At 34.8% G+C, this 24,946-nt stretch overlaps 2 protein-coding genes across 3 annotated transcripts; both read right to left on the bottom strand.

The window, feature by feature from the left end:
• Positions 1 to 1,203: 1,203 nt before the first annotated feature.
• On the bottom strand, positions 1,204 to 17,039 carry LOC127938867 (feline leukemia virus subgroup C receptor-related protein 2). Of its 2 annotated transcripts, XM_052535765.1 has the most exons (11): positions 16,212 to 17,038; positions 14,612 to 14,753; positions 11,942 to 12,082; positions 10,115 to 10,182; positions 6,207 to 6,310; positions 4,836 to 4,946; positions 4,579 to 4,684; positions 4,332 to 4,443; positions 3,500 to 3,555; positions 2,102 to 2,213; positions 1,204 to 1,794 (listed from the first exon to the last, which is right to left on the bottom strand). In XM_052535765.1, exons 1-11 carry the CDS (start codon positions 16,755 to 16,757, stop codon positions 1,760 to 1,762), a joined length of 1,533 nt encoding a protein of 510 aa, XP_052391725.1. In that variant the 5' UTR covers positions 16,758 to 17,038; the 3' UTR covers positions 1,204 to 1,759. The 2 variants fall into 2 exon arrangements, with proteins under 2 accessions (XP_052391725.1, XP_052391726.1); XM_052535766.1 differs by lacking the exon at positions 2,102 to 2,213 and having other exon boundaries at positions 16,212 to 17,039.
• A 1,430-nt stretch (positions 17,040 to 18,469) lies between these two features.
• On the bottom strand, positions 18,470 to 22,908 carry LOC127938869 (trace amine-associated receptor 1-like). Its single transcript, XM_052535767.1, has 2 exons — positions 21,157 to 22,908; positions 18,470 to 19,421 (listed from the first exon to the last, which is right to left on the bottom strand). Exons 1-2 carry the CDS (start codon positions 21,344 to 21,346, stop codon positions 18,625 to 18,627), a joined length of 987 nt encoding a protein of 328 aa, XP_052391727.1. The 5' UTR covers positions 21,347 to 22,908; the 3' UTR covers positions 18,470 to 18,624.
• Between the last annotated feature and the right edge of the window lie 2,038 nt (positions 22,909 to 24,946).

The raw sequence follows: 24,946 nt of genomic DNA, 5'->3' as shown, positions 1-24,946 counted from the left end.
GCTGTGATGTGTTCGGACAGGTGTGCCTCAAATGCTTGTGTATTGGGAACGTGACACTTGCAGACAATCAAACAGCTGAAGGTGCCTTAGAACAGCAGGCCATACGATGAAGTTTTGATATCATCATCATCATCACGCTGGGCTTCAGTCACGAGCACCCAAACACGTGGATTATAGATCAGAAACGAACAAGTATCGCAGCTGGGTGAATAAATACCTCCATCTAAACAACAGGGAGCTCAGGCAGACTCTCAAAGAGAATCTGAAGTGATGACGTGCTGCTGCTGCTGTTTCATTCATCTCAAATGCCCTTTCAAATGCACTCGTCTCAGAAAGTTGTCAGAGGAGTAAATATGTTAAGCTGTTTTTAACTTTGTTTGGAATGTGTATGGGACGTTACTGCGGGTTTTTTTTTCAATTTTGATACTTAAAATTATTATACAGTTTGATAAATATATTAAATGCTGTTATAAAATTGTGAAGCAAGATGTCTTTTTTTTTAACGTATATCGCAAATGCTGTCATTTAAATGCTGTTCACTGCATTAAAATATTTATGGATAAGGTCTACTGTGTTTTATTTTTCAAATTTGAGAGATTATATACATATATTATTAAAATATAAAATGTAAAGAAAATAAAACGTATGATTTCTATGAATGGGAATGCTCTTAATCATGATTACCATAAATAGTAATCATAGTTACCTATAGTAAAATTATAGTTAATTTAATTAATTATTGTAATTATATATATATATATATATATATATATATATATATATATATTTAAAGCTAAAATAATAAACTGCTTACTAATTATTGTAATATTTTTTATATAATAATAATATTTTATCAAATATAATTTAATATAATGTATAATTCTACAATAATTCTATAACAATAATTATATTATTAATTATATTTGCACTGTAATATATTTTATTTAATATTTCATTACATTTTATTATAATTGTATATATAATTTCACAAAAACATAGAACTATATAAACTATAATTCCCTTTAAAATAATACAAATTATGATTGCCATTAATTGTAATAATATTAATAAAATTATGGGTGTTACTGAAGCATGGCATTGTATTATTCAGTGTTAGGTAGGCAGATAATAATGATACGAAAACATTTTAGAAAACCTTTTTTTTTTTTTTTACATTTTAAAAATAAAATAACAGTAATGTGCTTTATAGGTTAGATTTGTTTTATTTATTACAATTTATTCAGATGGACTTTTTATTTTATTTTAATTAGGGTCAAAACGAAAACTGTATAAAAATAAAGAAAGTTAATCAGTACTCATTACTGCACTGATTGAAACCAACACAGTATTTTTAAATGTGTTGAACTTTGGTTTCTATGAAGTTCATGAAATGCTCCACATTTATCGTAGGATTTTTTCCCCAAAACTCTCAATGCAAAGTAGTTTATAGAGAAATAATACATTTGAAATGTTAACAATAATTTAAATAATCAATTGATAAACTAGTGAAATAATTAGAATATATCCTACTTGAGATGATTAGTGATCAAGTAAACAAAGAAATGATCACACCATACAAACAAACACCTGATCATTCCCTGGCTGGTATAAACACTGGACTTAATTCAAATACACACACACACACACACACACACACACACACACACACACACACACACACACACACACACACACACACACACACACACACACACACACACACACTCGATCCGTCCTGCGATCAGGTTAGAGTTTGGCTTCAAAAGCTTCTGCCACTGATGCTTCCATACGGACCTGCAAACGCAAAACACATCACTAGTAACAGATTTCACAGAAAACGGCGCCCCCTGTTGGCCACAAACCAGTTTCATGCACACACCCACAGTTAGTGATTAAATGAAGGATAAATGTTAGCACACATCAAACAACCAAACTACAATGAACACGTACAAAGCTCAAGGGTGAAGTGTTCAGATAGATCAGGCAAAAATCATAAACATTGGACTCTGAGAGAATCAAAAGCACTTTTTAGGCGATCTCATTGATAAGCGGGTCTCACGGAGTGTGAATCAGAAGGGCTGATAGCATGTGCTACTCATACCTGAACCACCGTGAGCAATAAAATCATGCGGTGATTGATTGATCACATGTGTGTTAAGGGGAGGAGAGACGTCCAACTGTGATCCTTGAACGTCTGACCTGCACAATGCTGCCTGCAGACACACACACGCACACACACACACACACACACACACAGATCTGTAAACATGAATGGATTTGGACAGATAGGAAACTAGATAGGAGAATGAGATGATCAGAGGAATAAAAGGTTGAGTTAAAAACATCCAATCAGGATGAGTGGAAAATAGAATGTAGTAAGTGTAAAAATGGAAAAGGGAGAACAGGATGAGTAGAAAAAGAGGAATGGGGAGAGTGTGATTGTTTTGGTTTTTAAAGAAATTAATACTTTATTCAGCAGGAATGCATTAAATTGATCAAAAGTGACAGCAAAGAAATTTAGAATGTTAAACCGGATTTCTTTTTCAAAAATGTTTGTTATTTTTCTATTTATTTAAAAAAAAAACTAAAAATGTGAAGCATCACAACAGTTTTCAAAAATGTATAATAATTAGAAATGTTTTTTGAGAAGGAAATCAGTTTATTAGAATGATTTCTGAAGGATCATGTGACACCAAAGCTGAATTTTCACCATCACTCCAGTCTTTAATCACGGGAATAAATTACATTTTACAATATATTCACATAGAAAACAGTCATTTTGAATTGTAATATTAATTCAAAATTCAACTGTTTTTTCCCTCCTCAAATAAATGCAGCCTTTTTGAGCCAAAGAGCTTTATTTCTAAAATAGAACCAATTCCAAACTTTTGAATGATAGTGTAGTGTTTATGAGAGAAAGAGGCAATGAAGTGGAAAAAACAGCAGGATAATGGGAGAGTGTGAATGGGATGTGTGGGTCAAGAAAACATGACATTGCGTGTAAAGACGAGCAGGACTGATGGTGAAGAACAGGATCAAATGTGTTTATAGAGCTGGTGTGAATCGAAGAGCATTTCTCGTGTGTCATCATATCACAGCGCTGGATTGTCAACACAATTAAAAGTTAAAAAGCTCCACAGGAGCTGCTCGAGGCCAAAGACCCTGGAGAATATGTAGGAACACATTCATGTTCCTGCTGTGGGTGTTTGAAATAACAGCTATCAAACCAAAACCACCTCTGAATGAACACTGGAGTTCAGGTTAAAACAAACCAACATGGAAATGTGAGACAGAATCAACAGGAGTGTCATTTTCTCTAGGATCTATGTTAGGGGGCAAAAAAAGATTTCTGATGCATCAATCTGACAGACAAGAGACACACTAGCAGAAAACACAAAACATGAACTTAATCCTGGATGGGAAGGTCATGAAAACCTTAATCTGATTGTAAAGTGCAATTGTGTAAATGTTTTGCTGACGAGTCTGGTTTGATACTTACAGCTGCCAGTGCTTGCTGGTTTGCCAATTGTCTACGCAGATCTGACTTGATACAGGCTGAGATAAAGAACAGAAACGCAATGAGATGCACATAATTACAGCTTTAACGTTCAGCATACTATCTACTAAAATGACTGATGCAACCTGTAAGATCAAGTCTATCTTATCAGCATCTGAACAGGGAGTATAAAATTGATGAATCCATCAAAACACATTTCCAGGTAACATTTCATCCCAAAAATCAAAAAGATATTATTTTTTGATTTATTATATGAATTCTATTTTAATGCATTGGGAAATTATTTTTATTACAATTAAATATTGCACCCTCAAAAATGCAATAAATATTATAATATTTAGATAATGCAATAAATATTCACCGTAAAATAGTAAAACGATAATAATAAAGACTATACAAAATAAAAACTACTACTACTAATAATAATAATGTGGAAGATCATTCTGATTGGTCCTTTGAGATGGTCTTTGTTAACAGACAAACGAAGTTTAAATGTAACTGAACTTTGTACCTCTATGCATAAATGTTATATGGAGGACTATATAATTACTTCCCATGAACTTTAATTACCTGGGAAATTAGTTGAATATTAATCAGTGATTCTAACCATATAAATAACAGCAACCAAACTTGTAGTTAACACATTATACAAGTTTACAACATCTAAAACATTTGAGCATGAACTCATTAACTAATTAGAAATTAACTATAGTTTATAAAATAATAAATAGTTTCACAATCCCTCAAATAAAAGCTCTATACTTGATTAAAGAGCAACAAACACTCAGGTAGATGACTATTGAACAATCTGCACCTGTAATGATGGTTCCTATCAGCAGGAAGGCACACAGGAAGAGATTTCCAGCCAGAGTATTAAACGTGTCCATGATTTTCCCCTGACAGATTGTAAATATGATCCCAAATACCTGAAGTAGGAAATCATAATCATTAGGATTGCTGGTAACTCCATATAAACTCAATAAAATCCTATAAATCTCAATATAAAATAAGCCACAACTCTTATAAACAACAAAAATTATTATGAAATATCACATGCAAACCTGTGCAGAGCAGTTGAGAAGTCCTGAAGACGTCCCTTCAGACTCTGGGTAAGTCAATTCAACAGCAAACTCAAAACCGAGGGGAAGGTAACCCGTCATGAAGAACCTGCGTAAATTACACACAAACAAAACATAGATAGAGATAGATATAGAGAGAGAGAGCGGTTTTACTGTAACACATATATTGCAAAACAAAACAGAAACAAACTATAACAACAAAACAGAAAGAATGTTTTCCATTTTAACTCTTCCCGCACCCGAGGGTTCCTGCTGTGATGAAGACCACCCACAAGTGACCAAGATCCAAGGTAGAAGCATAAAGCACCAAACCCACAAGCGACATCAGATACACGGCTAGTGTTGTCTGTCTGTGGAGACACGAGATGACATAACAGAGACATAGGACAGGTTAAATCTTTCATCAAGATCAAGAACATTTCAGCTGATTTTGTAAAACAGCATCTGAAGTCTGAATCTAACATAAATTATCTTGGCGTCTCGTCAAATATGAGCACTTTATAAACCATTAGTGAAAAAATAATTGGTTTCGTTGGAAATGACGGCACGGAACTGTGGGACAGTCAAAATTTGTGACAGAAAATATATCAATAATGTTAACATAATAAAAATAAAATGATGCGTGTATAAAATTATGATTTATTCTTAAAATATTGTTTGTAAAAATGTTACATTTTTTATCATGGTATTTCATATTTTGAAGACTGAACAAATCAAAATCTACACTACCATTCAAAAGTTTGGGGTCTTAATATTTTTATTCAGTAGGGATGCATTAAATTTATTGAAAGTGACAGTGAAGACATTTATGATAGATTTCTATTTCATATAAACGCTGTTCTTTTGAACTTGTGATTTATCAAAGAATCCTGAAAAAAAAAAAGTAGTTTTTAACAGAAATATGAAACAGCACAACTGTTTACGGCATTGGTAATAATAATAATACATTTCTTGCAAATAAGCATATTATTATGATTTCTGAGATCATGTGACAATGAAAACTGGAGTAAAGATGCTGAAAATTCAGCAGCGCATCACAAATTACATTTTACAATATATTCAAATAGAACACAGTTATACTAATTTGTAATAATACTCCACAATATTAATTTTTTAAATTATTTTAATCCAATAAATGCAGCCTTATAGGAATAGGCACTTTTTTCAAAAACATTTATAAAATTTTACTAACTTTTGATGGGTATAGTGAACACATGAAAAGTATTTTTAAAAAGTAACAAATGAACTCCAGTGACACAACATTGTCTGAAGTTCAAGAAACACTCATTAACTATATTAATAATTTGTCATTTCAGTGTAGTATTGTGCGTGAACGTTTTTACACTTAAAAGACATTTTGTTCTTCATTCTGCTGAACAAAAGAAACATCACAATGTCTAGGAGGGGAAGGCGTGCTGTGAGGGGTCAAATACACAATGTCACCAAGGTCTAGGTTCATGGATCAGTGATTCAAACACCTGGACAAATACACTAAACCAAAGCATATGAACTTACTCGCTTGGGGGAAGGACTCAATAACACACTTACCTTCAAGGAGGGATGAAGACAAACATTTATTGAGCATTTGAGATTAAAGTCTAGCCTCTTACTTGTATGTCTTCGATCGGTCTAACCAGATCCCACAGATGAGAGATCCCACCATGCCAGCGATCACGATGGTGAGGCCGATCCTACCGGCGTTCACCTCCTCTCCCTGTTCAAAGCAGAGAAAGTTTCACACGCATTCCTGTGGTGGCTGGTGGATACTACATCCAGTAATTTTAGCATACATCCCGGCATGATTTACCCCAGTATAAAAAAAGGAAAAGTATTAAGACTTGAAACATTTTAAATAAATAATCATTGTTTTACCAAGTTTACCAAGATTCCCACAAAACAAAAATTTTCTTCAAGCTGTTCTTAAGATAACTTAAATCTTTTTAAAATTTTCATAATTCACAATTTATGTATACAGTGCAAAAGCAAAAATTTTGAGAAAAATAATAAATGATACATTTGTTTAGAGTATTGTTAATACATATATAAATAACTACAAGTAAAGCTGCAATACCAAACAGAAGCACACGGAGGCGCCAACAGGCCACTATACCAGTCACAATATCCTGACTGTATGTAGATATATATGGGTCCATTCAGAATTATTAAACGGAGAAAAACACAGTTAAAAAAAAGTTAATAACATTCAGAGTTTGTCGAATGTGGCAATCAGAGTGATTGTTTGTTTCAACATGCTTCTTCTATGAGTGTCCATAATAAAACACTTGTCAGACATGCAATCATACTGAAATGTACTTGTGCAAAAAGCTTTCAGAGAATGCACAGACACGGTCTGTTTGTTTGCAAATGAATGATGACTCAAATGTCTAACTCGACTTTTAGACTTGTGCCTCAAATATTGTACAATTGCTGTATGTCACTGTAATCGTCTTTACCTCCATTACAATAGTCATCCATCAAAACTTTTCTGGTGAGATACTGGTTTGCTTTATTAAGCCCATAAAGACAAGTTATGACTTCATATGACTTCATCTAACTTCATATTTCTTATTAGTAGAGGTATATTTGTTCCCACCAATCGCTGCACAAGTGAATGTTATGTATGATGACTAAAGCATTTTAGTGCTAGTCCTCTCGGAACTCATAGAGATTGTATTTGGTTGTTAAGTGATGATGTAAGATGCTGTTTCCGGGTCCAAGCCTCTTCTCACTTCACTTCAGAAAACGACCTCAGCAGCCGTTTATGAGCACTGTTCATTCATATTAATTAAGCTAAATGCTTTCAAACTTATGGTGTACACTACAGTCTCCGTGCTCACAGTGTCCCAAACACAAATAATTTTTATATTTATTTATTTATATTTATATTTTCATTGGCTGGCTATCCGGTATGGAGTTAAAAGGTTAGGATTATAACTTTCTCGGTAGTATTATATCACATTTTGAGTTTATATTAGCAACTTTTGTTGTTTTTCTCATGGTATCTGGTATCTGCGTTTGGACACGGAAGCGGTGCTACGTAATGTCAGACTTAACAAGCGAATTGCAGCGCTTGCAGTTTGAAAACAATTAAAAATCTTAATATGGAAGTATAAGAACAGTCTGGGCGAATCTCGGCTAGAGTGAAATCACCCAAAAAGGCAAGTAATCCTCACTGCAGACTGTAGCGTGGTGACTTCAAATATGCGTTTACTGCACATGTGCAAAGTGATGTACAGTGTGTCTATGAAACGCATGCAAAGTAACGTGGTGGTGACGTCACGTATATACATTTACCGTAAATACGCGTGCGTGACGTACTGACTGGCATTAATGCACATGTACAGGTTCATTCACTTCCGGATGTTCATAAGGTATGGTGGATTTAAGATTCGGTGGCAGTAAAGTAAAAAAACATTTAATTACTTTTATTTTCTTAAAAATGTGAGTTTGTGTAAATGTCTTTTAATTGTAAGGATGCTTTGGTCATAATCATAGAGATTGTCATTGCAAATGTGTGCGATTTCAAACATTTATGACATGTTTAATGATTTAGTATTCGAAGAACTGGTCTTTAAAAGTCTTCTTTCGCCTATAAATTAGCTTTTAAAGATGTCTTAAAATAGAGCAGAAAGACTTTATTAATATAAATAATGCCATTGATGGTTGCATGCATTGCAAAAATTCATGTTAATTAATACATTAACTAGTGTTTACCAATGACAGCTTATTGTAAAGTGTTACCTCTTAAATGTACCTTCATATGACTTTTTAGGGACATTGTCAGTGAGAAGAAATTCAGAGAAGAGACCCACTTCATGTGGCTAGATAGTTCTTTAACTCCTTACCATGTAGCGAGCACTGTAAAAAGTATTGGAGTGTCTGTCTCTTTTCATCTGTCTGTCTGTCTCCTCTCAACTATCTGTTTTCTTTCTCTGATAGACTGCATTACCCTCAACTGTAAAATGTTCAAATTGAAAACACTAAAAACTTACAGGCTATGCTTTCTCAAGCCAAGCCAACCTTAATTTTGACTAGACCAACTTTATTAATTTAGTTGATGTTAATGCTGGTTATAAATTAAACCTCTTAGGTACTTTACAGACAAAGCAAATAACACTTTTTCCAACACCATTTTAAAAATACATTTAAAATATTTTCCTTGTATAGCTCTTCTGCCTTTCTTCAAAATTATTTTATACTGCTTTAATATTGTTTGTTCTTTTATGTAAATTAGGTTTCATGAACTGAAATGTATTCTCTGCACAATACAACTAGGGTTTCAGTGAGATATTTAAAGACTGCCCAGTGCCCACCTGGGTATGTGGGGAATGGCAGGAGGGGAGACCTGCGTGGGTTTTATTCATTTAAAGAATTTGAGGGCTACTGCTCAGCTGATTGTTTTATCAGTGATGGAGGTGAATTTCAGAATGAGTAGATTTTTTTTTTCTTGTGTCATGTCTACAGTCTTAATCTGTAGATGTTATGTTTTGTTCTTTGAATCAGTTTGCTTTTTTGGAAGCACCATGCATACAATGGGATGCAGACACTGAAAATATACTGTATGTAGTCAATTGAACTTAAAACTACTTTATTGGCTTAAATGTTTCACATGCAAAATTGCAAAAGCAAAAGAATAATGTCCAAAATTATGGTTAATAAATAGATAAACAAAGTACCACGGCAGAGGAAAGATTAAAATAAGAAAAGGCAATACACTACGCAAGTCCAAATAGCTATATATTCTATTTATACTTCTTATTGCAAATAGTAGCAATTATCTGCAACCCAGTATTGTAGTACATTATAAAACAGTATCCAATAATAACTTGAGTGGAAATTATAATTTTAATTCAAATTATTAAATTAATGGCACTTTATTGGGACACTAAAAAACAATCCCTCACAACTTTTTGATTATTTCCTTAATTTTTAGTTAAAATAAATGCTTTTCTGATGTGATTTGAAATTTGAAAAGGGAGAAAAAAACTTAGTCAAAAGACAGATTCAAACCCGGATCGACTGCATCAAATTGTGAACGACACACTTTTAACCAGCTTCACCACTAGAGTCGATGACTTTAAATTGTGATTTATGACGGCTATATTGTGTTATAGACATACCTTACGTCACATACTTGACGTATGTATGAGACGTCACCGAGCTACAGTCTGCAGCGAGGGGTGTCTCCCAAATGGGGTGTTATTCCACAGAACGTGACTTGTCTCTGATTGGACTATATATCCAATCTATATAAATAAATGTAATGAATTATTATTATTATTATTATTATTATTATTATTATTATTATTATATATCCAGAGGCAGAACAAACAGTCTAGAACACTGACAGCTGTGGTTGAATGTTATCGCACTTTGTTAGTGCAGACTAAGATTAGTTTTTCTGGATAAACAAATAATAACACGTATCAAAAGCCACCAATAATGCTAATAAAAAAAATTCAATTCAGATATTGACCCGCTCTCTTGATTGGCTGGATAGGAGGTGGTTGGGACTTACAGGATAGTGTTCAATGATCATTTGGTTGAGAAGCGTACTGACTGCATAGAAACAGCCGACATTCAGCCCTGATGAAGAAAAACAGATGAAGTCAAAAACATAAACATGCTAAAAGCTTAAACTTGAAATGAAAATAAAAGTAGCCTGGCAGACAGCTGTTTTGGTGTTTATCTAGTAAGCAATAAATGTCTTCACATTTCCGAAGCAGCTGTAAAGATATAAAGAGCTCTGCATTCCTGCAGGATTATTTCTGTCAATGTTCAGCCAGGTTAAATGCAGCTACACGCTTCTCATGCAAGTGTTGCACAGGTGTGTATGTGTGTGGATAGATCATAAACTAAGTTTTAACATAGTTCATGCCAGTCAAGTTATGACTATTTCTGTTTAGTTCTTGATTTTTACTTTTTCAGAATCATGCAAATTAAAGTCGCCATGAAATCAATACAATTCTTATTTTTATATGTAATATTGTAGGGTCTATTATAAATGATTTATCTGTGCACTTTATTATTTTTAAAAAGTTTATGTGCCCTCATAATCATTAATCAAATGTGTTAACCTTCCCTCCCCTCTCGAAAATGACTTCTCTTCTCTTCCTGTCATGTTCCAAGGCATGAAGGGCAGAGTAATCAGGGTCTGTCTTTTTTCTGTCTCCATTTTGTTAGCAACGCTCGCCTAACTTCCAACGATCCAATCAATTATGGAAGGATGAAATCAAGCCCCACCCTGCATTTTTTTTTCTAATTTTAGAAGCCGCTTCACTCAGATATACGTCACAACAAGAAAAAAAGAACAATCCCAATTTCCATTTCATGCCAACTTTAAAATTACATTAATTTTATCTTCATGCAATTAAAAGCTAGTCATATTTATTTTTGGTACTTGCCGATACAGAGTACCGAGATATATATATATATATATATATATATATATTTTAATTGCATTTGTAAATTTTTTAATTATTGGGTACAGAAACGAAATGAGTATTGGTATCTGCGTTTAGTATCGGGGCATTGTAACAAGTACGAGTACAGAAGCTCAGTATCGGCCCTATTTGCATCCCTATTTATCATCATCATCATCGAAAAAAATTGCTTCATATCTTTGTGAAAACCTTGATCCAGCCCCCCACCCCTGAATTCTTTGATGAATAGAAAGTTCAAAAGAACAGCATTTATTGGAGACAGAAATATTCTGTAACATTATAAATGTCTTTACTGTCACTCTTGATCAATTTAATGCACACTTGATTAATAAAAATATTAAAATATTAAAAATGACTCCTTACTGATCCCAAGTTTTTAAAATATTACAAAATACATATTTAAATGTAAATGTATAACATCAAATCCACAGCCATCTACTAAAATATGATGTAAATAATATTTTATTTTAGAGAGAAATGGAAATTAACATGGCTGAAGCTGCTATGCAATTTGGCCCATAACTACCTTTCTGGCACCAGAATCCTACTTTCAATAATATAATATAACAATCATGTCCCGTGTCATTGTGCATTTTTTTGACTTTTTTTTACAGTGCACAATTTGACTATGCAAGTAACAGCACCTGTGTGATCATTCATGCAGGTTATAATAAGTTATGAAGTTTAATAGTCGTTAGGATCTTGTTCAAATCACAAACCCCATGTATGAGCAATAACAGTCCTGCTTACAGGACTTGAGCAAAACCACTGACTATAGAACTATTCATGCTAATGTTCTCAGTTACAAACTACGACTGTCTGTTTGAATGGCAGCAAGCATAATGCACCACAGTTTGAGGTCCTGAATGGATCTGTTGTGCGCAGCAGAGTAAGACATTCACCATAAGTGATGACGAGGAGCATGAAGGCTTTGTTACGGAGCAGCCTGAGGATCGATGCTGTATATGAGTAGCTCTCTGGAGAGATCCTCCGAGCCACGGCTTGCGCATGGGTGGGAGGGATCTCCGGACGCTCCTGAAACACTGATGAGAACATAAAACACAAACATTGGCTGGCAGAAGCCTCATATATCCATATATATCTTTATATAAATCAATGCTATTGTTCACTCTTTACACCTGTATGTGGGTTTTATATATATGTGGCCAATAAAAAGTATTAAAAAGAGCTTGTGACTGATCCTTTTAACTCCATAGGATCCTCAAACTCGGTAAGATCTTATAGAAAGAATTACCGCACAGTTTGTGGACGGTCCCTGCTTGTTTGCAATGAAAGGTAAATAAAGAACTGGTTGTTTGAATTAGATACATCAAACATTAGACTTGCGTATCTTGAGTAAAGAAAATGCTGTACTAAGGAGCGGAGAAGAGTGTTTTAATTAAGTCATGGCCAGTTCGGTCGTAAATAGCCTTGGCTTAGCACTTAATTTCTTATAACATGAGATTTTGGCCAAAATGTAACTCCACTGTAACTTCATTTCAACAAAATCTGATTTTGGTCAAATGTTAATAATATAACGGCACATTAAAATATCTGATCATATGTAAAGCAACAATACCAACTTTGACGATGCATTGTTTATTTATTTTAAAAAACTAAAGGGTTTTTCTATTTTCTATAAAAGTAGTTTCGGACATATTAGGTTTCTGTCCGAAAATGACAAAATAGAAGATTGACACTGATCTGAGTTCAGCTTCTTGGTGTAACTAGACAGCTCTGTTCAAAACAATGAAGAGCTGCCAGCTTTTTTTTTCTTCCGGTAATTGGAATAAGGCTGAAATAAAATGAAAAACTCACTGAAAAAAGTGAAATAACTATTTGAAATACTAACTGAAATAAGTTGAAGCTGAAGTAGTGTATTGTATTGAAATAAATTGAAGCTAAACAGAAATAATATTTTAAAAACGAATAAAAATTATGCATAAAAATGATTAGATTAAATTATTAAACTATTAAATGTTAAACAAAAATTTAAATGAAAACTAAACAAATGAAAACTGTATTAATAAGTAGTATAATTGTGTGTAAATATTACTAAAATAGCACACAATATCATTATATTGTATTATGGCATTCCCAGAATGTATTGTGAAAAAAGAAAGTGTCCAAGATTGCGAGGTTTTGGCATAAAGGTAATATGTTTGATAGTTTAAACATTAGAAATAAGAAGTTCCAAAACTATAAATCTAAAGAACAAAATAAAAGTCAGTTATGTTGGTGTGTTTAATACAAGAGGGGCATCTGGGTGGAAATCTCCTTGAATTTAATGTTTTGACATCTGTGCATGTTTGTGTTTGAGTAAAAGTTAGCCCGCTGTCCCCAAAACGGCGGGTTACTGAACTCTGCGATATTTGCTCCATCAAACATACTCTAAATATTACAATCTTTGCCGCAGGATTTAAGTTATAGAGCTATAAAACAGAAACACTATAATCTAATGTGCTTGTTTCTTTAATAAAGTTACAGCTGAAGTGGTTATTTTGAGGGAAATCAGTAGAACAGTTCACCCAAAAATAACAATTGTCATCATTTAACTCCCCAACATGACTTTCTTTATTGCACTGAATACAGAAGGGGGTGTTTAGCAGAAAACCCCATGTGTACATTCCCATTCAATGAAAGTAAATAGGAAGGGAATTCAAACAATTACAAAAAGCATTATGAAAGTACAACACATGACTATGACCAACAGACTTTAAATATAGGATAAAAAAAGTATGCACAACTTTCATGTTGCTTGTATTGAACGACTTAATGCTTAACAGGGCATTTGCTCTCCAAAAAAAATACGTTTGTGTTTAATTAATGAAAAATGCATACAGGTTTAGAAAAAGATTGTGTGTACATTTTTGGGTGAACTGTACCTTTAAAACTTTAAAATGTCTTGCGATTTCCTCTTTTTCAATTATCTAGACATAATTTTTTGCTTGTGAGAACAGAACTAAATCCACGTGAGTGTTGCTCAGAATGTGACAGGAGGTTTTTTGGCCTTGTCAAGATAAAAATGGGCAGCTCAGCATTTAAACAGTGGAATGAAAAGCACAGAATTATTTCCCTTTCTGTCATTTGGGGTAAGTGTCAGATAATCATAACTCCATTTACACTTGTACAAACAGCCTAACAAAATGACAGGCATTATGTGCCAACAGACAATCATTTATATGTTAGGTTTGTAGGTGTATAAACGATACACAAAATTTGTCTATGTGCTTCCAGGAAGAAGAACAGCATAAGACTCATCAAAAAGAGGAACAGAAAGACACTAAAAGACCAGTCTCGCTTTATTCTACCAACATTGACAGCTGCCTTCTAAGACAACATCCTAATCTTCACTGAATCCCTTAAATGACTGAAACTCTCTACATAGGCAGCACCTCCCCATGTCGATTTAATTGAAGCATGCTGCCAAGATAACATGATAAACTGTTATCTCTGTGAAAGACGGGAATTAATTTGGATAAAACATATCATATAAGGCATCTTAATTATATTGCATGCTTTTGGAATGATCTGTGGAATGAAATAATGTAACTGAAACTGATTGCTCTTACCAATGACAACCAACACAAACAGGAAGGTGGCCACTCCGGCTGTGATGTAGAACATGACTCTGATGTGAGCCGCTAACTCGTCCAGATCGTCCACATTAGGAACCAGCATAGGAGGAACAAGGAAGCCTATGGCAATCCCCAACTAAAGGAAAACAGACATTTCTGAGATTACATCAAATACATGAATGTCATGTGACCTTTCGAGCTAGGCTTGATTTCAAACATAGCTGGGCTTTTTTTTTAACTGCACTCGCTTTGTTTCACTCCACTTCCTAGTTTTCTCTTTTGCCAATCAGTACAGTGTGAATATAAATTTGGGAACTAGCAAAGGCCTGTTCCACTTAATACTTGGATTCTAAAGACTCAAAAGTGGCATGCAATTATGTGGTTGCACATTAAAACACTACTGGTATTTATTAACAACTTTGTTTCACCCTGTGCTCGTACTACATTTTTGTTGGCTTAAAACAGGGTTTTTTAAACTGGGTCCCAGGGACCCAATTAAACGTTTTGAAATAAAATAATAAATACAAATAAAAATGTGTTAACTATGAAAAAAATAAAATAAATAATAATAATAATAATAATAATAATATACATATATACACACATACATACACACATATATATATATATGCTCAAAAGTTTGGGATCAGTAAAATGTTTGATGTGTCTTAAAGAATTCACTTTCAAAAAAAATAATTCAAGTGTTTAAAAAAAAAATAATAATAAATATATATATATATATATATATATATATATATATATATATATATATATATATATATATATATATATATATATATATAGGAACCAGTGATAATTTATCCATTTAGCACATCCTTGCTGAATTTATTTTATTTTATTTATTTAGTTGACAGGCAGATTGTACATTAATAAAACATTTCTTTACCATTTAAATGTGAATTAAGCATTCATTTCTTTAAAAAATAATAAATAAACATTACTGACCCCAAACCTTTAAAAAAATTTTTTTATTTTATTTATTTATTTTACTATTATTATAAATGCTGTTCTTTTGAACTTTTATTCAAAGAACTCGAAATCACAGGTTCTAAAAAAATATATACGTATATATATATATATAAAAGCTAAATGGTTTCTGATATTGATAATAATTCAGTATATTAGAATGATTTCTGAAGGATCATGTAACACTGATGACTGGAGTAGTGATGCTTATGAAAATTTAGCTTTGCATCATGTGATATATTATTTTAAAATATATTAAAACAGAAAACAATTGTTTTAAATTGCAATAATATTTCAGTTTTATAAGATAGATTAAATAAAATAGATCATGAAATTAATTTAAAAATAAAAAAAAGAAAAGAAAAGAAAAAAAGCAGTTTAAACCGAATTAAATGTGCAAACATTGGCTCAAAGAATGACGAGCGATTATGGGCGGGACTATCTGTTTGCCAACCAACAGCAAAGGGGGCGTGTACAAAATACCTGTGTGGAAACAGTCATTATTTTTACGTTTAATGCCACAAAAATGTCACACTTTAGATTTAACAGCACATGATTTAAATGAGCAGCCTGCAATTATTATTATTACTATTTTACTGAAACCCACCTGATTTCCGAAGACCCCGATGGAGCACGCAGTGGACACTTCTTCCGATCCGAACCACACTGATGCGATGCGGGAGGGCATCCCGAGGATAAACACCTGAGCCACTGAGCATATGAACTGACCCAAAAATGTCACTGGGAAAAGGTCCGGTCTCGCGCTGGCCACCTTGATCCACGTGCCCGTGCAATTCAGAGCTGCGGCCACGAGCGCGATGACCCTCAGCCCTTTTTTATCCAAGAGCCACGAGACGGGGAAAATAAGCGGAATGTACGTCAACATATAAATCATGGACATCCAGTCAATGGTGAAAGAGTCCACGCTGTAGAAGCGCATGAAGATATTGTTGATGATTCCGTATTGTATCCATTGATAGGAGTTACACAGCGAATACGAGCTGAATAAAAACACTATGACCCATCTCTTTTTATATAAACGCGTTTCCGGCGGTGTGTTGCGCTGTTCAAAAGTCACCTTAGCATCAGCCGAATCTGTTTTGGGGAAATATGTATTATCATTCACCTCTCCGTCCACTGACTTCGATTCCATTTTCGCTCGATTCAACCGCGTTCAGAGACTGAAAGACTCATTCATTCATGCTGAATGAACTGTTGTCAAACATGTCAAACTCTGTTGTAATTAAATACTTACTTTACAAGACAGATTAATGCCATGTTACCTGAGTTTAAAGGCTATTGAATAAACTTCCCATATTGCATTGAACTATGTTCATCCGCTGCTCGGATTCCGAAGCAGAAACTCTTCAAACATTCGTTGAAAGTTTCGCCACCGTGATGAAGTTCCTGGAGTAAAATAACGAACTAGAAGAGAACTTATAAGCAAACTGGTTGGCAGAAATGGGCGGGACTTCACTGTAAGGAAGTCACGTGACATTCGTGAGCAACTTAAGATACGGTTTATGTTGTAAATCTAGCAGACAATGTTCCAAAACAAAACTAAATAGCTATAAACATAGGGGTGTGATTTGGTCCAGTCATTTTGGAACGATCATTAATTTGTAATTTCCAGTTTGGAACTCTTTCCTTTCTTAAATAGGCGACTTAACATTTTAAGTTCATGTCAATTAAATAATAATTTGTTTATTTTGTGTACTTAAAAGAAAAAGAAAAAGAAAAAGCATAATCGCAACTCATTTATCTGGTTTGTGAGGGGACAATTGTGCGACAAAACTACATTTCCCGTCATTCTCTGTTGTATAAACTATCTCTGGCCACATTTAACTTTTATAACTGCCTTTTAATAGCTGATAATCTTTATCTTCGTGTAAGTGGATATTAATGTTTCGCTATGATGAACCAGCAGCGAGTCAAAGCCACGTACTTTGTGTTTACAGGGAACATAATTTATTGAATTATTATACAGTGACGCCTGCAGTGGATTTCACTGTTTATTACAGATCCCAACCCTGAGAATTAATATATTTAAAGGATTGTAATTTTAGTTTGCAAACACTCTCAGTAAGGCAAAAACATCCTGAGATTTGAATGGGACTCAATGGAGGATTAAACTTTTCTGTCCACCAAGCGCCCTCTAGTGGAGATAGACATAAATCACACCGACTTGAAACATTCCACCATAGGCATTACACTCGTTTCGGTTTACTGATGTTTGTGGCGGATAAGGAAGAAATGGCGCCCTCTGCTGGATTGGTGCTACTGGTGAAGTTTTGGCGCTGTTGACGTTGAGAACTGTGTGTGTAAAGCTCCATGCCATTAATTGCTCAAGCTCAATATTATTTTAAAGTATTACACACATTTACATCACATTTAACATTCATATAGCGATGTTTATATCATTTTATATTACAAATTATTATACATTTATGCATGTATCACAATTAGAAGAAACTATATTTCTCAAACAGTTTTTGAGACCAAATTATAAGCATCATATTTTTGTGAAATTTGTTGGCTAAACACAATATATTCTAATTAGTATACTTTTAGAAAATGGTTAACTCTAATGAAAAGTAGATTTTATAAGACCAAAGAGAAAAGAAAATTTATTTTTAAATGTCAGATTGAGGCAATTGTCACACGTTTTTTATGCTATAATTTTAAAGAAATGATCTATTTCAATATTTGTTGGTCTAAAAAATGCCGTTATGTTACTTTTTACCCGCAATTTGCCTTTGCGTTAATAGTTTTATTTATGTTTTGCATTTCTGTTAATTACAAACAAAACATTAAAGATAACAAGAGATATATACAAATTACATAAAGGAAAAGAAAATCCCCCACTATCATTGTTATACAGTATACTGGCATAATTAAAAACAATATCCATGCCGTCACAGTCAAGTTTAATATATGACAAAATAAAATTATGCAGCAAAAGCATTTGCCTATATGCAAAGATCAGGACAAAAAAAGCATAGTGTCTTACATTCAGGGAGTTAAAGCACATTCATCAAGGATGAGTCTTTATTAAACACTTTAAATGTGAAAATTAATTTTAAGCTTTTTTGAAACCAGGGATAGAATAAAGCATAAATGATGGGATTAATGGTGGAGTTCAGGAAGAAAATCGTTACGGTGACATCTCTGACATGAAACAAATCATCATCACTGTACGGAATCACTAAAGTACAAATATAATACGGCAGTAAACACAGAAGAAATACAACGACCAGAATCCCTAGCAGTATGGCAGCTTTTTGTCCTGATTTGTCACCGACTCTGTTTTTGGAGGATCCGGTTCTGTTGTGAATCTGAAGAGCTCTTATAGCAGTCGCATGTTTCTTAGCAATGACAAAAACATGAGTGTATAATATTATAATGATTGTACAAGGCATAAGAAACACAACTATGAGGTCAATAAATGACGAAACCACATCTACAATAACAATACATATTTCTGGACATGTGACATCATTGAAGTTTTCATTAACAAAAAGAAGAGTAAAGTTATAAAGGAGTGAAAACAGCCAGTTAAATAAAGTTGCTATGCAGGTGACAGTGGGTGATATCTTCTCAGAGTAAAGAAAAGGAGAGCTTAAAGCCAAAAACCGATCAATTGCTATCAGAGCCACAGTATGAACAGACACACTTGTTGCTTGACTATTCACAATTTTTAAAACAGCGCACATCAGTGGTCCAGAAATCCAACATGATTCAATGACCCAAGACAAATGCAGTGGCATCACAAAAACTCCAATTAGAAGATCAGACACAGCCAAAGAGAGGATGAGGACAGGGCTGTGCACAGACCTTTTGAGGGGCATGTGCTGAAACTGAAAAAGGGCAGCCCCCTCCCTTTTTTATATCAATTATATATATTCTCCTTTTTAGCTATTCTGTTTGGTTTTATTAGCTAATTTGTATTATTTGGTTAACATGATTATGAATGACATTGAGAAGAGGGGAAGGTGAGCAATGAGTCAAGTATTTTTGACAAACTTTTTTGAAATATAATTTAAGTAATTATGTCCAACTCAATTCCAGATTATAAGAAACTATAGCCATACCGTTACTATAACATATCCAACATTTATCCGCCTACCTGGCAAAAATTTGATACTATGGTGGACCAGGGATGTTGGTCTCTTGAAGGTCTCTTATTCACTACACTTTCCCTAAAATAAGCCAGCAATGAAAAAATAAATAAGAATAGTGTGAAAAGTACAGTTGCAGTGAAAAGCATTTCTGAAGGATCACGTGACACTGAAGCGCACTGAACTGGAGTAAACATGCTGAAAATTCAGCTTTGATCACAAAAATAAATTACATTTTAAAATATATTCAAATAGAAAACAGTTATTTAAAATTGTAAAAAATATTACACAATGTTACTGTTTTTGCTGTATTTTGGATCAAATGAAGACTTGGAATTAATCATGAATTACATTCTGCATGATAAAATATAAAGATTTCACAGTGATCTTCTGCAAATTATTTTTAGTTACTACTACATTACTGTGGTAAAACCATGTTTTACTACATTTTATACATGTGAGGACGAGCGGAGAGTATACCATAACATGATTAGCCTAAATGTTAATAAATTAAGTATATCAGCAATTATCAGCAATCATAAATCAAAGAAGAAATTTCTTAGAAATATATGTTATCTAGGTGACGAGGATCACTCGTCGCTTTGTGTAAGTTCCAGTACGAAACAGCGGGGGGCGCACCTGTTATGATTTCCCGATGGTAAAAACGAATTATATGTTGTTGTATTACTTATCAATATATAGTTTTTGACCAGCGAATGTGTGCAAATGTGATTTTTTTTTTGTTTTTGTCCGTCATTAAAACGGCGACGGCGCCTGCCGCTGCCGGCATCACATTACATTTTCATCTACAGGTTACAAACTAGTTTTTGTAGCTATATAGACGGAGCGCTCGGTTTTTTCCTGTGGTAAAATGCATTTAGCCAAAATCGCATTTTATAAAAGATGAAATGCTACTATATGCCCAGGCTATTTAAGTGTTGGCTATGTATTGGCTATGACTAGATGGCAAATGCTAGCCCTCTCTCTCAGGCGACGTCCCACATGTCTCAGTCAGTGAGTCAGACATCAAATAAATAAAATATGAGCCTTTATAGACATAGTGTTTAGTAGTACTTATTCAAACAACAAGATATTTATTTACCCTTCGCAAAACTTTGTTCAGCTCAGCTGTTGTCTACTGTGCGGCTGCTGTGGAACTTCAGTTGATTTAATGAATATAAAGGGGGCGGAGTTATCAGCTTACTGACAGCTTGAGGTTTGAATAAGATTTACACAAGCTCATTTTAAGAACTTTCATTTGCTAAATATCTGTAAAACAGACAGACAGATGTAAAAAGTGACCAATAGCATTGATAAAAAAAAAAATAAAATAAAAAAATACCACCAAAAAAAGGGCACTTCGGAGTGTAAGGGCAAAAAGGGCATGTGCTCTGCACAGGTTGAGCCCTACCTGTGCACGTGCCTGGATGAGGATGTTCGCAGGTGTGTGGAGCTGCTTGAAGTGACTAACAGAGATGATGACCAGCAGGTTTCCACACACGGTCAGAAGAGACACAGCTGCTGCAGCCGCATACAGAATCACATAGACAGAAAAAGAAACAGATCTCTCTGGACACGAATATTTCTGACAGACATCGCTTTGGTTCATTGTTGTAAGATTCATTGGGAAATAATAAGAACCATCAAATTCCAATCAGAGCATTATTCTCTGTTCTTTCATATAAAGTGCAATATATGCATAACCACATAAAGACTTCTGAACATGCTATTTGTATCTCCAAAAGCTCTAAACTGCTTCTCACTGAAACACAATCTACATATGCTCACGTGCGATGACCCATGCTGCCTTTTATGCACTAGACTTGTTGAGTCTTTCCAAGATCAACAGCATCAAGGGAGAGGAACATACAGCTGGGAGATCAAATGATTTTGAAAGATTTCACACAGAGCTCACATAAAAGCATGAGTGAATTTATATGAAATGTTTAAAATCAAAAACTAAAAGTAAAAAATTCTAGCCTTTTAAAATCCTAATGTATGTATATAAATATCCCACTGTATGTTGTGGGCTCAGCAGAAGTGCACATACAGGGTGCATAGCGGCCACTCACAGGCACCCTTCCGGGCAGTATAAAATGCATGGGTGCAAAAATTACGTCAGAATCACGACTGAATGCTAGCACAACTGATCAAACAGCAACCATGGCTGCTAATGTAATTTCTTGTTCCCGTCTCTCAGGGAATCAAGGTTACGATAGTAACCGGAAACGTTCCCTTTCAAGGCGGTAACTCAACATTATGTCAGCTAAGATGTGTATGGGAACTGTATAAAATCCCACCGTGAGAGCACTGAAGGTAAGCCCTGAACGGGGTCAATCACACCCACACATAAGCAAGATAGTTCTAGCCAATAGCCGCATCGCTAAGAGTAGTCGCATCTGATATGCGGAATTAGACCAATGAAACATCTGCTCCGAGCCTAACAAAATTTGCGTATCTTCATGCAATGCATGCGAAGGATCCACTGAATAGGGCAGACACAACACAATGCGCACTCAAGCACGAGAGTTAAACACAGAGTCGACAGCGTTAGCGGTGACAACTGCATAAACCTTATAAACCATAACACAGAGTTAGCAGCCATGGTAACTACTGCATAGCTGGTTACAACACGTCCCTTATTACAACCACCAAAGCACATGAACAGCTGGTCCGACTGACGAAAGGTGGCCAATCGATCCACATACATCCGCAAAGCCCTAAAAGGGCAAACAGCGCTTTGAGCATCAGCGTCACACGAGGCAGACGGCTCAGCAGATAAGGCAGGCAGGGCAACTGAGGCGCCTGGTAGAAGGTGCGCACACCTCCTTAAGTGTGCTCAGCACTCGTGCCTGCAGTGGCCACACATGAAGGTTCCACAGCTCAGGGCTGGGGTGCGATATTGTGCCATTCGCCTGAGACAGCAGGTCCTTCCTGAGGGGTATTTGCCATGGGGGAGCCACCAATAACTCAATTCCTCGAAAGCATGTCCGCTCCACGGTTCAGGATGCCAGGGATGTGCACCGCTCTTATGGAGAGAAATTGTCGGTTCGTTCACAACAGGAGACTCGCTGCCTGTTTGAATAGAGCTCTGGAATGCGCGCCGTGCTGGCAATTAATGTACGAGACCACAGACGTGTTGTCGGTTCGAATCAGTACATGTTGTCACTCCAATTTTGACCGAAAAGCTTGTAGGGCTAAGGACACCACTTCCAATTCCAAACGGTTTATGTGCCTCCTTCTCTGTGACTCAGTGGTGGAATGTAACGAAGTATTTGTACTTCGTTACTGTACTTAAGTAAATTTTTACGTATCTATACTTTACTTAAGTAAAAAAAATAATGCATACTTATACTTTTACTCAAGTAGATTTTTCAGCAATTATCTGTACTTTCTACTCCACTACATTATTAAAATGCGTGTCGTTACATCCTTCCGAATCGTAAATAAAAAATTTTTTGGTCAACTGACGTTTTGGCGTTGCTGGCCAATGCACGTTGAAACAGATCGGAGATCTGATTGGCCAAAGAACTCACGCGCTCAGCGCGTGTTTTGAAACAACACAAGCGGAACTGATGTAAATCAAAGATATTATAATATTTGTTTGACGTAAGTTAGTGGTAACTGTTACCCTAACAGGGCAACTTCTTTAGCTGGTTATTAGCACAGCAGGGACGATAGCTTGCTAGTACGTTACATTTTTGGAGATGAGCAAACTACTGCTATATCTACACATTCGTAGTTGGCTAAAATAGCTGTTTGTTTTGACTCGATGAAAAAATGTTCAAACTATTTATACGGCGTCGGCTCCTAGCTTCTTTACCATACAACATTGGGTATTTATTTGTAAGCATGCAGGCAAAACTATATCTTGGTTTGATTCGATTGTGAACAATTTTGAACTATGACAGTGGTTTTTCGTCAATATCATGATATTATATATATATATATATATATATATATATATATATATATATATATATATATATATATATATATATACAGTACAGGCCAAAAGTTTGGAAACATTACTATTTTTAATGTTTTTGACAGAAGTTTCTTCTTCTTATCAAGCCTGCATTTATTTGATCAAAAATACAGAAATAAATGTAATATTGAGCAGAATAATATTGTGCAGAATAAACTGGTCATACAAATTTGATTAAAGTGTTCAGAATAACACTCACCTGTGTACTTTTGAGTTTTTTTTACTGCTCTTAATAGTACAGTAAAAATAAAATAAATTGTATGTCATAATAAAATAAATTGTACGTCATAATTGGCTTAGCCTAATTATTATTTAATGAGTAATTAGTAAATAACCAGATTTTTACAGTGTCAGTATTGCACAACAACTATTTCCAGTACACAATAGATATTGTTTGTGATTGTTACAATTGAACAGCCCAGACATTGAGACAACTGATTGTACTTTTACTTAAAAAAATACTTTAAAGTAAATTTAAAAGTATGTACTTATGACTTTTACTTAAGTAAGATGTTGATGTAGTAATTATACTTTTACTTAAGTACTAAACTTAAGTACTTCCTCCACCACTGCTGTGACTCCACCCACAGGCCGGAGGCAGATACACCCAGGCACACTGCTCCCCAGCCTGAGACAACAGGCCCTTGGCGGAACTCAAGTCTTCAGCCAAAACTGTAGTGGCCGCATATACAGCAGACCCAGATGGCACACTGAGGAAGCCGCCGCCATCATCCCAGAAGCCTCTTAAACTCCCTCTGTGAAACCGACCTACCCAGTTTGAAACGGCACAGTGCGCTCTTGATAGAGATGGGCTCACATAGCCATTGAGTCCAAACATACTTCCAGAAATGTTATAGTCTGACTCTGTAAAACACGCTCTTCTGCATATTCACACACAGTCATAGCTTATCCAAATGGCGAAGCATTGTTTCCACGTGACTGATTAGCACATCTCTTGAGTGGGCTAAAATCAGCCAATTGTCCAGATAATTCAAGATGCGCATTCCGCTGCGTCTACACATGTTGAAAAAGTGAGGTGAGACAGGGCCAGGCAGAACAGAAGCACTGAATACTGATAAACCGTGCCTTCCAAAAGCAAATATCAGGAAGCGCCTGTGGCGCGTCAATATTTGAATATGGAAGTACGCATCTTTTATATCCACTTAGGCGAACCAGTCTCCGGGTCGTATCTGTGCCAAGATCTGTTTCAGCATTGTCATTCTGAATATATGCTAG

This window comes from Carassius gibelio, chromosome A20, assembly GCF_023724105.1.
Source record: "Carassius gibelio isolate Cgi1373 ecotype wild population from Czech Republic chromosome A20, carGib1.2-hapl.c, whole genome shotgun sequence".
Lineage (NCBI taxonomy): Eukaryota > Metazoa > Chordata > Actinopteri > Cypriniformes > Cyprinidae > Carassius > Carassius gibelio.
This window is presented reverse-complemented; position numbering and strand designations above follow the sequence as displayed.

Coding starts and splice junctions, on each gene's coding strand:
- LOC127938867 (XM_052535765.1), bottom strand. CDS start 16,757: ATGGAATCGAAGTCAGTGGACGGAGAGGTGAATGATAATACATATTTC. Junction 14,754..16,211: donor TCGGGGTCTTCGGAAATCAG/GTGGGTTTCAGT, acceptor GTTTTCCTTTAG/TTGGGGATTGCCATAGGCTT. Junction 4,444..4,578: donor TTCTCAACTGCTCTGCACAG/GTTTGCATGTGA, acceptor TTCCTACTTCAG/GTATTTGGGATCATATTTAC.
- LOC127938869 (XM_052535767.1), bottom strand. CDS start 21,346: ATGAATCTTACAACAATGAACCAAAGCGATGTCTGTCAGAAATATTCG. Junction 19,422..21,156: donor GCTCCACACACCTGCGAACA/TCCTCATCCAGG, acceptor TGCACAGCCCTG/TCCTCATCCTCTCTTTGGCT.